The 17,796-nt window shown below is 32.6% G+C and overlaps 1 protein-coding gene across 18 annotated transcripts in view; it reads left to right on the top strand.

Moving 5' to 3' along the window:
* EHMT1 (euchromatic histone lysine methyltransferase 1) overlaps positions 1-17,796 on the top strand; it is a 259,276-nt gene that overhangs the window by 137,853 nt on the left and 103,627 nt on the right. For 14 of the 18 annotated variants that reach the window (XM_031951875.1, XM_012539611.3, XM_012539612.3 and 11 more), the window contains 5 exons: positions 5,962-6,119; positions 6,520-6,708; positions 8,378-8,458; positions 9,990-10,110; positions 12,929-13,060. In XM_031951875.1, coding sequence (XP_031807735.1) covers positions 5,962-6,119; positions 6,520-6,708; positions 8,378-8,458; positions 9,990-10,110; positions 12,929-13,060 — 681 coding nt within the window. The remainder of the gene's footprint in view (positions 1-5,961; positions 6,120-6,519; positions 6,709-8,377; positions 8,459-9,989; positions 10,111-12,928; positions 13,061-17,796) is intronic. The other 4 variants (XM_023494416.2, XM_023494415.2, XM_023494418.2 and 1 more) reach the window with 4 other exon arrangements.

Genomic DNA, 17,796 nt, shown 5'->3' with positions numbered 1-17,796 from the left:
CCTGCTGGCTTTTCATGTATGTTATATCCCTTAACTGTGAGTATTCCTCAGAGATTTCTCCCTGGCCATCTTCTTTTTCTAGGCTGCATTTTTAGAATCTCATTAACTCTCATGGGTTTAATTATCATCTCATACAGATAATAATTGCTTACATTTGTATAGTGCTTACTTTGTGCCAGGCATTGAGCTACAAATAATTTACAGATCTGGATGTCCAATCCCATTCTCTAACTGAGTTTCGTTTTTCCCTCACCAACAGCCTTTTGAACATTTCAAATTGGATGTTATCCCAGAGACATCTCAAATTCAGTAGATCCACAACAGCATTTACTCTTCTTTCCTTTAACCACTCTTCTTCCAAATTTATTTTTATTGAAGATGCTGTTGTTTTACTGCAGGGATCCTCAAACTTTTTAAATAGGGGACCAGTTCACTGTTCCTCAGACTGTTGGAGGGCTGGACTATAGTAAAAACAAAAATTTTTTGTGGGCCTTTAAATAAAGAAACTTCATAGCCCTGGGTGAAGGGGATAATCATCCTTAGCTGCCGCATCTGGCCCGCGGGCCGTAGTTTGAGGACCCCTGTTTTACTGTCTTTGAATTTTATAATCTCAGCTTTATTCTTGGTCATTCATCTTCACTGACCCTACATATCTAATCAGTTGCTAATTTTTCCCATTTCTTTCTGTGCAGCATCTCACATCTAAGTCATTTCTCTCGACTTAACTCAGCCATCACTTTCATTTGGGCCATCATTTATTCTTTCCTAGATTACTTTTAACAGCCACTCCCAAACTTAAAGGTCTCTCCACTACAAAGTTTGCTACAATGATTTTCCTTACCCACAGATCTGTCGATGTCACTCACTTCCCCTATTCAAAAAACTCCTGTGGTATCCTTTGGCTTCTAGAATCAAATTAAAATTCCTGTTTAGTTTTTTTTTTTTTTACCCTTTTAGAACTCTTCTACTACCCTATTTCACCTTCAGTACTTCATTGTCCTGCCAAATTATTTTCCATCTCCTGCCTTTGTACCTTTGTATAGGCTGCAGTGTCCTGTTCCCTTGCTCTGACCCCTTATATCTGGAATATAATTCCCTGTTGTCCTCTATTGCTTAAGACGAACTGGTTCATCTCTTCCTTCAAGGCTCAGTTTAAACACCATCTTTTACTAAAAACTTTCATGATTCTACTGATTGCTAGTGTTCCCCTACCCAAAACGCCCTATAATTCTTTTATTTAACTTCCTCCTATTTATTTGTATTTATTCTGGATTGATTTATTTGTACTTGTCATTTCCTCATTAGGATATAATTTTTGTGGTAGAGATAATGAATTTATATCAGGGTGTAGCACAATGCTTGACTTATAGTACTTTTAAAATGTTGATTAATTGATTGGTTGAATATATACTCTTCTAATAGTTGCTACTACCAGGAATCATGAAGTTAGGAACTTTCTTGTCTAGATTTGTATTCATATCTTGACAGATGTGTATACAGAGTCATTTTAACTATTTTATTATTTACAAAGGAATGGTGTCTGTCACACAGTACACTCATATATTTGTTTTTTTATTATTACCAAAAGGAATGTTTTGATGTATGAAATAGGTATAATGTAGCTGGCAATCACTCAGTAACTCCTTATCTAGGATGATAATGAAAAGACAATGAAAAAGAGGATCCAGATGTAATAAAACTCTGTTTCTTTCAAACTGGTTGCTCTTTATCTCAAGTCATGGCATTTTCGTGTTTGATTTTTTATATTTATTCACACTTGTCCCATATTATTGTTTTTCATGCCCTTTTTATAAGTCCTTCATAGAGAATCTTCTCAAGTATTTTTCTAGTACAATTATCTAAATTTACAAGCTAAGCTAGTCTTTCTGGTTAGATCTTTTCTAACAGTCTTCTTTCTCCTACTCCATGCAAATCCTCCAACTTTTGCAAGCTAGTGGTGGAACAAAAACCCTAATTTTTCTAAATCTTAGGTTTTAAGAATTAACTGATTTGCAGCATGGAAGAAATATTAGGAACTTAGTATCATCTATAAGAAAAGATGGTGAAAGCACCCAGAACTTAATTTTTCTAGTTGGTACCATTATGTAGAGTGGTAAAGTTGAAAGGACATTGGATTTTGAGGCTTAGAATCCAGTTAAATTTCAGTTCCTGTTATATATTGTTTGTGAACTTTGCGTTTAATTAGCTAGAATTTAAATTGTCAGTTAACCTTAATATCCTTATCTATAAATTTAGGTGGTTAACTTGATGCTCATTGAGGTTTCTGTGATTTAAAATTTTATCAAATATTGCCTGAATCAACGTTTTTGGAATTACTTTTCTGGAACTTAAATTTACCAACATAATCATATCAAACATGGATTATATTAATATCCACTAGTGTAATGTTACATTACACTAATTTTAACAATTTCTTTCCCTGGAACCATTTCCATATTAGCCAAATACCATACTAAAGTGTAAAAAACAGTGATTATTAACTTACTGCTTTTGACCATGTCTTATCCTAGGTTAAGACAACAAGAAATGAATGAGTATACATTTTGATGAGCACATGAGAGATGTTTGAATAAAATGTTTACTATTTTAGTGACATCTATATTTCTATGTAAAGAAAATTTGACAGTAAATATTATGGAATATAAGTCAAGAAGCAACAGTTTCTCTGTATTTTTGAAGAAGTTAGCTTTTAGAACAATGCAGTTATACATACTATGTTTCTCCTTGGTCCTCCCTGTCTTTCAGATGAAGGAGTAATTACATTTATACAATTTTTTAATATTTTTAAGGTTTACTAGATTGTGAATTTATATATATATATATGTGAAGATCTCAACCTATTCACAATCGTCTCATGTTTTCCTTTCCTTGTTCTTTCATAAATTCTTCATAGAGGGTCTTTTTAATTGATCTAAAACTTTACTTTAGATCTTCTCTCCCCCCCCCCCCCCCCAAATATTTCTTCATAGAAACAACATTCTGGTTGTTTCTCTGTCATCTCTTGCTCTGCATAATTGGTTCACTTTTTCAGTTTTTTTTCCTTGATGATATTTTACAACATTTAAGCATATCATAGTTAATAAATATGCTGTGTAGCCTACTTAAGTTCTTAATGTGTCTTTCTATTGTCCTTTGGTTCTTTGGAAATTTTTATTTGTCAGAATTGGTAGTATTCCATGGTTTGCAATCATATATAATTAGTGAAAATGTGATGGTGGTGTGTATGTGTGTAGAAACATTTTGGGATTCTTAAAATTACTCTGTAGTTTTCTAAATTCAAAACTCTTTTTGATTCTAGGTCTAGGACATTTTCTGTTTGTAAATCTTGTCCAAAGTAAATGTATTGATGGACTAATTCATTGGGTATATATCCAACTACATAGCCAAATAAACATTCTTCATTCTTTGGGATTTTCCTCTATGGCTGGTTTGATTAATCACTTTTGAGTAAAAATTAGTGGATTTAATTTTGAGAGGATATAGTATTTTGAACCTTGTTGTAGTCAGTTAAATGTCACCTGTATAGCAAAGACCTTCTTCCATTTGAAATCTATATAGATTGTCCTTTAATGATACTAGTAAATCTTTTTAGAAAATCATTTTCTGATTGTATAAAGTATCCAGGAATCTTCTATGATATCAGTACCCGAACAGATATTATCTTCTTGGAGAAATTAAGTTTGCTTTACTGGTTAGCTATTTTTTTTTAATGAAAACTAATAATAAGAAATAATAATTGTATTAAAATTTTATATTCTCTATACTGTCATTCATTTGTCTATAAAAATATTCTTGAAGATCATCTGGAAAAATCTGTTTTGTCTCATATTAAAACTACATATTAACATATTATTATTAACATATATAACATATTACATATATCTCATATTAAAACTCAACATTAAAACTACCTGAGATACACATATAGTTCTTTCCCATACATAGACATGGAGAGATGGATATATAGATTGATAGTTGTTAATATTCTCTTATCTCTTTATCTGTGATTTCAAAAAAACACACAATTTTTCCCTCTTTGAGATATTTTGAAAATTGATCTCAGTATTTTAAAAAATTTCCACTTCATAAGACATACTGTTTACAGATATCTGTTTCTTTATAGGGGTACTGGTTGTTATCGATGATGGGAATAGAGCATTCGAGAATCACTGGTTAACTTGTACCCCTTTCTGTTGTCCTTAAAATTTCGTCTAAAAAGGGTCATAAGATGAACTCTTATTTTTTGTTATTTCATGCTGATGCAGATTTATTTTCGCCTCCATTGCTTTTTGCATTTTTAGAAGGCAATTTTTCTTAAACGATTTTCTGTTTTTTGTAACTGTTGTTTGTTTGTTTTGTTTTTACATATAAGGACATTAGGAAACTACTTTGATACAGATTTATAGCTCTTCTATAACTTAAAATCAGAATCATATGGGGCACTGGTAAATTTCAATAAACTTATACATTAAAATTTAGCTTCCACCCACTGCTATAGGATTGTTGATTTCAAGCTGGAAGGTACCTTAGAAACTGTCTAGTTCAATTCCTTCATTTTATAAGTGAGGAAACTGAGTTCTAGGGAGATTAGATGACTTCCTCCAAAGCCCCAGAGATAGTAAGAGCCAGTCATTTTGCTTATCAGAGAGAATGAGGATGACTGATTCAGTTCTGAGACTCTAGGTCATATATTGCTTTACACTGGTTAAACTCCCCTAGGAAGTTTATCAGCAATGTTATTCACTTTTAGCTTGATCATTTACCTTTATCCATTTCCCGTGTTTCAGAGTCAACAGCTGGATTGAATAATCAAGTTACCTCTTGTAATTACATCATGTTTTCCTCAAACCTTTAGTTCTTCTTCAAATACTGTGTTGATTTTTAAATACTATATCAATTATATATTCACATACTGTATCAACCATAATCAACTTATAATGAGTTGATGTTCCTGTTATACATAGATAGCTTATATAGCAATGGTTTCTACATCTGTGATATTATTTTTTGATGATGTTTTGTCCTTGCCTTGTCTAGTACTTTCTTGTGTCTTAAAGGAAATAAATTTTGTTATATAGACTAGACATTCCTGAGTAGTCTTTAATTCTCATACTTTCATTTCTAATCCTGAATTATATTTTCAAATTTTAAAAAATTGTTTGCTTCTCTGTATATACTTGTACATTGATGCTACCAAGTATCAAAGTGTATTTAAATTTTGTTTAAGGGTCATGTTTAGTCCTTTGTAGAATTTCTTTGTTCCTTTATTCTTTACAACAGATTTTAGTTTGTAATTATTGTCATATTGGGCTTTTTACTTTTAAACATGGAGTAATTTTTACTTTTTCCTTTTTTAGGCCCCTCTCTCATCATGTGTATAATTGACCAGTAAGCTAGCTGATTTCCCTTCTTCCCACAACACCCACATTTTCCTTTTCTTTACCTCTTCAAGTAGTAATGGAAGATAAAATGAACGAATAAAAGGGTAATATTAGGGGGCAAAGCAAAAGAAAACTGATCAGCTTGCTTTTATCAGGAATGTTTTTATCTACCCATTTTGAAAATGGATCAAAGCTGTTCATGGATTATGGTATATAGTGTGTTCAGAACCAGCCTGGGAAGGCTACACTTTTTCTTGGATCTTGCTACTGACATATGATTCATTTATCCCATTTTAAAGGTAGGTATAAAGTAGAGTTTCTGTTCATCTAGATGCAATTTGTAAACCAAGCAAATAAGAATGGTATGTAACTGAAAGTTATAATTAGTGGTTTTCTTAAATGTCATAACATGTTTAAATAGTATTTCATGATTTTGGTGATCATTCTATTAACTATCACCTACCTTTAAAAAATGTTTGAATAGTATTTCCTTCTTCTCTCTTTCTGTTCTTCCCCTTTTGGCTTTTTTTTTCTTTTTTCTTTTTCTTTTTTTTTTTAGCTTGCTTGCCTTTTGTTTTAGCAGCTGCAGTATCTCGGAAGAAAAAACGGAGAATGGGAACTTACAGCCTGGTTCCTAAGAAAAAGACCAAAGTTTTAAAGCAGAGGACGGTGATTGAGATGTTTAAGAGCATAGCTCATTCCACTGTGGGCACCAAGGTGAGGGTGACGTGTGAAGTACTTGCCTCCTGTGCTTATTGGAAAAACAAAGGGTACTATGTGTCCAGTCTTATCGTGATTAGGGTGTCGTGTCAGAATCTCACTGATGGTGTTAACTTGTTAAGTTATATGCTGCATGCTGTTCTGTTAGAAAGAATAGGACACAGAAGACTGTGTCCAGGTGAATCATTTCTTCCTCCATGGATGGCTGATTAAATGATATGACAACTACATTTTAGTTTTTGATTAAGTGCTATATTTCTGTTCACTCTAGTCTCATTTCTGTGAAGTTTCAGAATTTTCATTTTGTCATGAGGAAAATGGTTGTGGTGGCTGGGTAAAATATTGAATGATACTGCTTTGAGCCTACCTTGATAATGTTAACCTGCTCATATTTCAGAGTGAGAAGGATGTAGGTGATAGTAGTCTTCATGTAAATGGAGAGAGTTTGGAGATTGACTCAGAAGAGGATGACTCTGATGACTTAGAAGAAGATGAAGATCATGGATCTGAGCAACCCCCGTCATTTCCTGTAGAGGACAGTAGGATCTCTAAAGAGAGCATATCTGAAATTGATCGGGCCCAAAAGGTATTGTGAAACCTTATGGATTACAATTAAAATGTGGAGTGCAAATTTGACAGTATTTGCTGAAAGTTTGTTAGCATGAACTTAGCAGCTTTACTAGGAATAGCCATTATAGGGGTATGTCACTGTAGATTTATCTTTTGCCTTAGAGTTGTCTTTTTTCTGCATAACAGCAAATCAGTAAATCAGCAGGTATTTTTTAAGTTCTTACCTTGTACCAGCAGACACTGTGCTAAGTGTTGCAGGTATAAAGACACAAATGAAACCTTTCTTGATTGACCTGGTTCACATTTTAAAGAAAAAATGGTATTTTAAATATATACTAGGTAGCATCCCCCTGTTTCTGTATTTCTGAGAGGTGATACTAAAGGTGATCAATTGTTTTTGGATTTGGTGAAAATAGTTCATCTAACTGACTGATATTTGTCAATGATTTGGCAACTTAACTGCTATTTTCTGGATATGTTTGCATAGTCTTCTTTTGTTTTAGTCCCTGAGGAAATTTCAGAGTAGAACTAAATACTTAAGAAATTACTTTGAAAATAAACTTTTAAAATTATATTTTCATTCATTTTTCATTAGAAAAATGAATTTTGTCTGTGAGTTCTGGATTGTTGAGTTGTGGATTTAAGATTGTTTTCTGTTAGTTTTAAAAATGAATCAGCTGGTAATTCTGGTTTGTAACAATCTCCTGATTTTCTCTAATTCTTTCTTAATCTCCCCTTTCTACTCTGTCTTCCACTTAGATGTTAAATTCTTGAAACATAGGTCTGATATAGTCAGTCTCTTGTTCAAGAAGCTTCTGATATAAAATCTAAATTCTGCAGTTTGACACTTATTATCCTGTATGATCTTAACTCTATTCCTTATTTCTAGACTAATATCATATAATTCTGCATGCATTCTACATTCCAGCCAAACTGGCCCTACTTCATAGTCCTGTATGTGAGTCACAGGACCTAAGTTCATTCCCTAGCTGTGCTACTTTTCTTCTTTGTAATCTTATGCAAGACACTTAAATAAGTCTCAGATTTGCCATCTGTCAAAAAATAAGGTTGGACTATATGATTTCTAAGGTCCCTTTCAATTCTGGATCTGTAATATCTCATGACATTCCACCTCCCATTTTTATTCCTTTATACAAATTCTCATGCTTGGAATGCTCATATTGGAATATCCCTAGCCTTTCTTATGGTTCACCTTATATACCACTTCTACCACTTCTTACAAAATGTCTTTCTTGATTCCCTCGGTTATTAGTGCTATCCTCATCCCTCCCCATTACTTTGTATTTATTTTATGTACTTTCTGTACCTACTAATTTGTGTACATGCTGTATCATCTTCTTGTTTTTCTCTTTAAGTAAGGAGGGCAAATTCATAGGAAAAGGGGGTATGGGTACACATACTAGCATATAAAAACTATTAGGTCTTTTGTTACATTAATGTCATTTATTCTTTAAGAGTAACATTCCTTTTAGTTTAGCTTATCCTTTAGGTGGTGGGAGAATTGGAAGAGAGGGTTGATGTTGAAGCTATAAGAGCTAGTAAGGTTAGTTCATTATCTCCTGACTTTTTCTCATTTCACCTTTCATAGTACTTTGTACATAATAGATGCTTAATGAATTTTGAATTAAACTGAATATTTTCTCTTGGCTATATGGAAATTTTAGATGGAAGATGGGGAGTCTGAAGAGGAGCAAGAATCTGGAGAATCTGGGGAGGAAGAAGAAGATGGGGATGAATCTGATTTGGTAAGAGACATAATATTATATGCTCACCTTTGTAATAACACTTAGGTAATTCAAAAGAAATGTTATTTCATTAATGTTGGTAATGATCTCTCAAATGATCATCACCCCTTCATGCCATAGTACACTATTTCATTATTTTCTGTGGCCAAAAATTTCTCTATGTGATTGTTAACTTTCTGGTAGTGAATCTCTGTGCACGAGGTCTGCACCCAGGTCCTTGCCAGACTTTTCGTTGAATCCTTTCCAGCTGGGAGAGTTTGCCAGGTTTTCTTTTATTGATGTTTTTGAGAGCCCATTGTTCCTCTTGTTGCATTGGAAGCAGTGCAGTACTGGATAAAGTGTTTGTGTGGAAGCTCCTTATTGTTGCTCTCATACATTCAGTACTAGCCAGTAAAGTTCTATTATCTTATGTTCTAATCATTCATTCATGCCTCCTGTTGAATTGCATGTGGGCTTCACCTTCTTTTTTTTCAGTGTAATGAACTTGTGGGATCATGATGGGAGTCACACAACAGTACATTTCCATTGTGAATAAGGAAGGACATGCTGCATTGTGACAGCATGGAAAGAGTGCGAATTTTCAGGGCATATTCTTCTCTTACTATTGATCTCTCTGTGACATTGGGCGGGTCACTTTCCTTCTCTGAACCTGTTTCCTCATGTGAAATGGTTATATCAGTGGATCTCTGAAGGCCCTGCCAACTCTGAATCTAACATTCTCTCAAGGAGTGGTGGGGAATTTTTGCTGTTCTGAAATTCTCCTAGATTATTATATCTGTAAGAACACATTATGTTATCCTTTCATATGCTAAAATGAACTTTTCTTGAGGTGGGGGGGGGGGCCAAAAAAGAAATTTTAATTCATATTGTTGTTGCTAGTTTTTGTTTTGTTTTGTTTTTTAAAATTCATATTGTTTTAATAAGGAATTTATAGCTGAAGTAAGGGATGAAATCAAATACCTAATATAATTATGCCTTGTATACAGCATGCACTTAATAATTATTCATTGAATTGCATTGAAATACCCTAACATTGTGAATAAATTGTAATCTTTTCATTAAGGTTTTTTGCATTGAACATTCATTTCAACATTAATAAGTAGTGATTTATTTCCCTTCTTTGGAGAAAGAGGAACAAAAATACATGGTCAAAGCTTAATCCATACTTGATATGGAGGCTTATTTGTTCCTTATATGATCTTTTAACTAAAAAATTTCTTATGATATTAAAATCAATTAAGGTTTTTAAATCATAATTTATGTTGGTTTTGGCTCTACAAATATTAGATTTGAAACAATATTGATCTATATTAAAGATACGAACATTGAATACAGTTAGTTTCAAGTCCTTGACTCAGAAAGACTTTTGAGGAAGAGAGATTTAAAGGATTTATTTTAAGAGAAAGGATTCACCAGGTTGTTTTTTTGGAAGTGAGGGGTAGGGTAAATTGGGGAGCAGGGATCAAACTTGTTAGGATCATTTTGCTTCTCACACTTTAATTTGCTTGCAAATTCTCTTTTGATTCTTCAGAGTTCAGAATCTAGCATTAAGAAGAAACTTCTGAAACGGAAAGGAAAGATAGACAGCCCATGGATTAAACCAACCAGGAAAAGGAGGAGGAGGAATAAAAAGAAACCAAGCAGTGTCTTAGGTATACTTTATTTAAAGTTTGTATTTAAGAAACTGAAATGAACCTAAGTGGTTATTGTTTGCTTAGCTAATCCTTATGTATTATAAAAATAAATTATCTTCTCTTAAAAGCCATTGTAAAAAGAAAGATTATTTAATTACTGCAAGGAAGTCCAAGTATATTCATAATTATTTCTATAGAAATTTGAAGAATGGACTCTAAAAGAAATCTTTTTCTTACAATATTAGCATCAGATTCAAAAAAGAGCCTTTTCAGGACATGCTCTTTTGTCTACTTATCAGTTAAAATTTAGCACTGGAATATTTCTAAGGTTTCAAAGCATCCATAGATAACTTTTCACAAGCTTCTCCAGGGTAGAGAGCAAGTAAAATTGTCCATATCATCCCTGCTGCACTTGTCTTCCCCAGTTGGATGAAATTGTCAATCTACTTTTCTTTTGCAGTGGGAAGAAGTTGAAAATGCTTGTAAATATATATGATGAAGTTTTTTTTACAAGATATTTTTGTAGGAAAGCTTACATTCTTTCTTGTGCATACATTTGGCCCAGCTTACCACATTTCTTGTCTATACCTCATATCACTCACTGATCATCTTGTTCAGAAAAAGAAAGCATGTCAGAAAGGCTTCTGCTGGTACCTACCTAAGTATACTGCCCTAATAGTGATTCTTCATAATACTGTCTTAACCCTGTACAGTGGATGTGTTGTCCTCCTTACTTTTAACATCTATTGTATGTCTAAGCATTAGAAGATTCTTTTTCCTTGTCCTTCTGTTCTAATGGATGCCAATAAAAGGGCTATTTTTATTTCATCTTTTCCATCTGTCCATCCTTCCATGTAAATTTAGAAAGAGGTAATATTATAAGACTAATAATATTTATTTATATGGTACTTTAAGGTTTGTAGAGGAATTTATGTTACCCAATTTCATCAGTATAATGCTTTTCATGATACAAGTATTTAATGTCTTGGTTTGAGTGAGTAATTTTTATGCTTATTTTTTAGGGTCTTGTTAATGATTTGTGCTCCAAGGACTATGTTCAGTGTTGTGATGTGTTTACTTTTAAATTTATGGATTTCATATCCTATGCATTTATATATTCAGTATTGCGTGTGTAAAAAATTCTTTGGGGATTATTGCTTCTAATTTAGAAGTAAATTTGCAGAGTAATTATAGTAAATTAACTTATTTTAACATGATAGTATCAAGAAATGCTATAGAAGTATTACTGGGAGCTACAGTAGTGCATCATGTTATTCATTTTCTTAGAATTATCACTACCAGAAGACACTAGACTATGTGGCTGAATCTCCTTTTTGGCACTTGTGCACTCATTCCTTCTCACTAGGACTTTCTGTCAAGGTTCATATTCTCTTTAGCTGTTGATATTTTCTTACATGATATAGATTTGACTTATTTGTAGATTCAAGGCAAAAGATTGTTTTTTTGGAATGGAGTTTTCTTCTATCATATATGATAGAAGCTTTTGGGTTTGAAAACATACTCTATTTTCCTTTCATAGAAGTAGAAAATGATTTATTCATGCTTTGAATAAGCGTAGGATTATAACTTTTCTTTCTTGGTGTGGAGCATATATGCCTGTGAAAAGCATTTTAAATATATACACCTCTTTTCTATTAGGTGGTTGGATTGTTATTGACACTACATACATAATGGAGATATAAAGCCTACAAATATACTTTTTTGTTAGTATTGGTTCTGAATTATTTGTTTTCTTTGGAACAGTTACTTGAATGGTATTTTATAAATTAATCTACTTCATTCTCTTCTCTGCATTCATGGACATTTAATTTGTTTATTTCTTACCTTGTGAATTTATATTTACCAAAACCCTACTGACTGGCTTTTTCTACTCAGAAAAAAATTCATTTGAGTCTAGTCTACCTTGTCTTCCTGAAATTACTAAGACCACAGTGATGGGTATCTTTATTTCTTCCCTTTCTTGTAAGCTATTCTAATTCCATGGCAACAGATTTGGTTCTTTTTGATCCTTATAGAGAATATCACTTTTGGGTACTTAACTGAGGTCTTTTAGCTCTAAAGTAAGAAAATTTTATGTTTCAGAGTGTGATTTTCAGTAAATATATCCTCTTAAATGTCTTGGAATTCAGAGCAGGGTGGATGTTGTAGGAAGGAGTCTTCTTTCATATTCCCATTGGTGCTCTTATCTCCTTCTCCCAGTGATGTGCTTTCTAAGCTGACCTCTTATGTCAGATGAATAAGTAGTAAGATGCCCCCTTTCACCATCCCTATTTTTTTTTTCCATAAAATGATTATGATTTCATCTGATGCAAGGATTTTTGATTGGTCTGCAACTTTGAGGCTTTGATCCAGCTGCATTTATTCCTTATTATTATGAAGCTGGAAGCTGCTCTTATTAACTACAAGCCTTGACCTTCAAAATCCAAAAGTCAAGTGGTTTTTTTTTCTTTTAAAAAATTTCTTACAAAAGTTTAAGTGGTCTAGATTCCTCCCGATTTACCCTAGTATGTGATTACATCATCTAGCTGGTATAGTTGCAGTGAAAGGTATTCTGCATGTCAGTGCTTATATTTTTCTTAATTTTCTTTTTACATATTTTAATGAAATGGAAAATTTGCACATCTGTGTTAGAAAAGAAATGAGTAAATAATATGCTCAGATATTTTATAGTATTTTACATATTTATGTGGATTTTAATAGACTATTGTGACTATGGCCTTTATACTGCTTTACTAATAATGGATGTGGCCTGCGTGTATACGCAATGTTTGATTTTATGAATATGTGCATATATGTGCATGCATTTTATATATAGGTACTGAAACATACAAATCATCTTTGGGAAGCACAGGACAAGCTGGTCAGGAAAATAGTATGGACTATATGGAGGTTTCTCTGGATTCTTTGGATCTCCGAGTAAAGGGAATTTTATCTTCACAATCAGAAGGTGAGTGTCAGCTTTCTAAATATGGCCATGTACCATTTTGGTTCTTTGTTTGCCTAGTTTCTTCTCTATTAAGAGGATGCCCCCTGGTGGATATTAATAGGAGGATTTGATGAGATTCATCTCTTAAAGGTAAATGAACAGGGAGGGACATAGTATAAAGCCTATTTTCTCTGTTCACTATAAGTTCCAATTGAGTAATCCCAAATTAAAGGTAACTGAAAAGGATCTCATTGAAGCACATGCATTTCAAGCAAGATCAGACATTGTCTTCATAATGTCCTATAGTTTCATGGTATAAAGATTTACATTTTAATTTAATATCTCAAAATAACAGTTTTTAAATTGAGTATATGTCAATAGATGTCTAATCAGGTGCCATTTTGGGCTCTATGACTGTAATCCCATATTTGTATCATTAATTGGATCAAATACATTTTATTGACATTGCAGAGTTTAAATAGTGCTAAATCCTTAAGTATGCTGTGCATTAGAAGACATGTGCATTGATAATACAAGCCTTTGTTTAGACATATTCTATAATATAGTACTACTGCAATTGTTCTTGTCAATATTAAAGTATATATATAAATAAAAACCCTATTAAACTTCAGATGTACCCTGTAATATAGATAGTCAGAGAGACAACCTTATTAATGTCTTTTAGTAGAGTAAACTGTATTCAGACATATTCTACAGCAGGGGTCCTCAAACTACGGCCCGCGGGCCAGATGCGGCAGCTGAGGACATTTATCCTCCTCACCCAGGACTATGAAGTTTCTTTATTTAAAAGCCCACAAAACAAAGTTTTTGTTTTTACTATAGTCCGACCCTCCAACAGTCTGAGGGACAGTAAACTCGCCCCTTATTTAAAAAGTTTGAGGACCCCTGCTCTATAGTATAAGATTTCTTTTGACATTAATATGATCTTTTTTTTTTTTTTTTTATAGTATTTGTGGACAGTGGCACATATGTTGAAGTGACATAAACTGGGGGCCTTCAACATATTTCACTGTATATATTGGTAGTGATGCTAATTTCTATTTAATCAGGATTCTGCCACAATATAATAATTTCAGCTTTGGTAAAGAGCCCTCAATAGTCAATCATCTAGTGTTTTCCAGAATTTAATTTTTCATTCCAATATGTGTTTATTTGCTTTTTAAAATATTATATACATTCTATACTAATAATTGTGCACATTATAAAACATACAAAAGTTTATATTTTAAAAGGATGAGATAAATATGAAATGATATTTGATTTTAGAGTTAATAGAAACTGCCTGAATTTATTGAGTTAAGGATTGGTCATATGAGATTGAACTTTAGGAAAAAATACTTTGGCAGAAGTCTTGAGCCCTAACTTAGTTGATTATATAAGTGGAGAGAAGAGCACAGATAGGAGAGAAGATAAGATTTGGGAGTTTTTACTGTGTATGTGGATTGAGGTGACACACAGATTATGAATGTGGTTAACTAACTGGTAGGATGGTAGTGACCTTGACAGTTTTGAGCCAACTTTCTACCCATTAGGCAGTCCTGTTAAAATAGGAAATTATTTTAGTTTGGTAGGGCCTTCTTTTAATGAAGCAGTGCTGGTGGTTTCATGTGTTCACAAGGTCCTTTCCTAGATGTTAACTAACAATGCTTTTATTAATGTCCTAGAATATTGCAAGAAGTCTTAACTCAAACACATCACTGTTGTTATTCTTAAACTGGGATAACATTTTTCCTTCTCCAGTTCTGTAGAGTTTCTCTTATTTTCTACACTCTGCTAGAGATTCCTGGTCTCAGTGGCTCAGCAATCATATCTGCTTTGTCTTTCAGTACCTGAGGATATAGTTCATATAGACTAGGTAACTTAAACTCATCACGGGTAACTATTTTAACCTAAATCTAATGGTGCCATAGATAGATGATGATAATGATGTCATTGTTACTATTATCTCTTTACTTAGCTTTAGATATTAGCCATTATTATTTTATCCTTTATGCTTTGCAAGTTTTTTCCTTGCAAGAAGACATATAAGCAAAATTAGACTTGGGAACAGTGCCTCTTCTTCTCTGCTAGCAGTTTTCATTGTCCCATTTACCCTGAATATGGATCTTAACCTCTTTCTTCATTCTCTTCTTTTCAAATGTAGATTTTTTTTTTAATCAAAATTTTTTATTTTTGTTCTTGGCTTTCCTCTTTGTCCTTATCATTCCCAACACTATTCAATTCTTGTATATCTGTTGAACTCTTTTAATAATACCTCCTTTGCCTTTTTTTTTTTTTTTTTGGTATTGTTTTTTGGTTATAATTGTTTCACTTTGTGTCTTCAGCATTTCATTCTTGGAAACTTTTTATTCCTTTTTACTGATCTCACTCTGAAATATTAAATCATGGGATTCTAGCCATGATTTTTGTAAATACTTTGAAACCTTTTTTCCGAAAATCCAGAATGTGTGATATGACTGTTGTCAGCTTTCTTGAAATCCACTATCAAAAATCTGTGATAGATTAACATGCATTGGACTTGGACTTGTAATCAGTTTCTCTTTTTGGTAAGAATAAGATCCTAACTAGATTCTCCCCTTCTCCGATTCCTCTATCTTTTGAAGGAAGGGTAAAATAACCATTAAGTTAGGAACATATCTATTCTTCTTTTGCTAGAAAAAGTTCCAGCAGATGTTTGCAAAATTGAAGTCTCTCATCACTCTGAACCAGGCTCACAATTTGTTCCTAAATTCCTCTTCTATTTTTTTTTTTTTTTCTATATAGGTAGTCAGTAGTAGTATTACTCCTATTTCTGCCTCAGTAGATCTTCATTCAGATGCTGACTGTTATTTCTTTGTATTGATAACATCTGAACAAAGTTATCTCATGTCACTTAATTTATCCCGTTTCTTATGAATAAGGCAGACATTTTTATAGACTTATTCCAGTCATAGATTTCATTTTACCTAAGTCTCAGTGATAATGATGAGAACAAATTTGCCTTTTTTTGTTAATATCTTTAGTTCATCTTATTTGAATTGATCACTGGAGAGCTAATATTGTGAATCCTTGACCACACCCACAGAGTCAGAGTCTACAGTTGATCAGACTTTTGATCTTTTCAGACTTACCTCTGATTTTATGCAATCATTTTAGAAAAGTTATTCGAGTTGTGTCTGCATCAAGTTTCTCATAGGTGAACTCTTTCTTACCCTTTGAGGATAGAACTGGATCTGTTATTTCTTTAGTTAGAGAACTCTTGATTAGTAGTGAACTACTAATGGAGACTGGCAGCTAACTATTCTATAACTTAGAGTCTTAACAGTGTTCTGGGGTTCAGAGATAAGGTAAATTTCTCAGGCTTCCAATTCACAGTAAATGTCAGAAGTGCGACTTAAAGTCATCTTAATTTCAAGGCCAATTATATAGCATGCCACATGCTCTCTAATAATAATATCATTCAGAAATGACAAATGATTGATAAGGATCTTGTGAGTGTTATATTATGATTTTTATTCTTAAAGAATCTTTGTGAAATATAGCAGAAAATGTTAGGTCTTGTCATTGATATTGCTGATTTCACAAGTAATATTTTTATGTGACTCCATATGTATTTTAACAGTTATTTCATGAGTTATTACTTTAAAGGCTTTAAAATAACTTGATTTTAAAATGCTTTTGAATTTTTAAAAATTATGTTTTAAGTCATATATCAAAATAAAAACTCCTTAATAGGACCTAAATCTGTCAGCAAGTTTATAGGAAGCAAAATTCTATTTGTCTCCTGAACTTTCTCAAATCCTTTAATGCTTCTCCCAAATCTGGATGCAGTAAATGGAACCATGACCCACAGAGCAAACATTACTGCTCTATTCTGTGCAGCTCATCAAATCACAAAAGAATCTCAGTGACTATCTAGTACAATTTATACATGAAAAAAAATTACCACTACAATAAAATGTAGATTTAATAAAAAAGAAAATAAGTTTTTTTACTTTCAGATTATTTTTGGGGTAAATAGCCAGATACTCAAATTGCATAATATAGAAATTTTTCTAGTCCTGCTTTGCATATAATTCATAGTGTTACTTTAAGTAAATCAGCTGTTCTCTCTAGTCTTCAGTTTATCCATACATACAAGGAGAAATCACTATATGTGGATATGTCCCTACCAGTTCTGGCATTTTAAGATTATTTGATATTAAATGGGGTAAAAGTAAAGGCTTTAGAGCAGGGATTCTTCCATCTTTTTTTGTGACTTGAATGCCTGGCATTTTGAACCCCATTAAGATAATATATTTAAATACATAAAATAGAATACATAGAATTAGAAAAGGAAGCCAATTTGAAATACAGTTATCAAGATATTTGTAAAATACAAGACCTAAGTTTACTCCAATTTAGAATCCTCTTTCCTGTCTCATTTCTAAGATATAACCTACACACATTCACATACATGTGTTGTATATGTATGTATATACACATGTGTAGTTCTACCTTATAAAAATAAGACCCATTCCCTATTTGGTAAATTATCAAAATATATATAGAATCAGTTTTTGAAGGAAGAATCCAAATTATTAATGAAGATATGAAAAAATGTTCCAAATTACTAATTATGAAAATGCAAATTAAATCAACCCTCAGTTCAATCCCATAGATTGGCACAGTTGACCAAAAAAAGGATATACAAATTTTAAGAGTTTTAGGGGGACAAGCATACCAATGTACTGTTGAACACTGGAACTCTGAATAGG

The sequence above is a fragment of the Sarcophilus harrisii genome, chromosome 2 (genome assembly GCF_902635505.1).
Source record: "Sarcophilus harrisii chromosome 2, mSarHar1.11, whole genome shotgun sequence".
NCBI classification, from domain to species: Eukaryota; Metazoa; Chordata; class Mammalia; order Dasyuromorphia; family Dasyuridae; genus Sarcophilus; species Sarcophilus harrisii.
The sequence above is the reverse complement of the archived record's forward strand: the minus strand, read 5'-3'. Positions and strand labels throughout refer to the sequence as shown.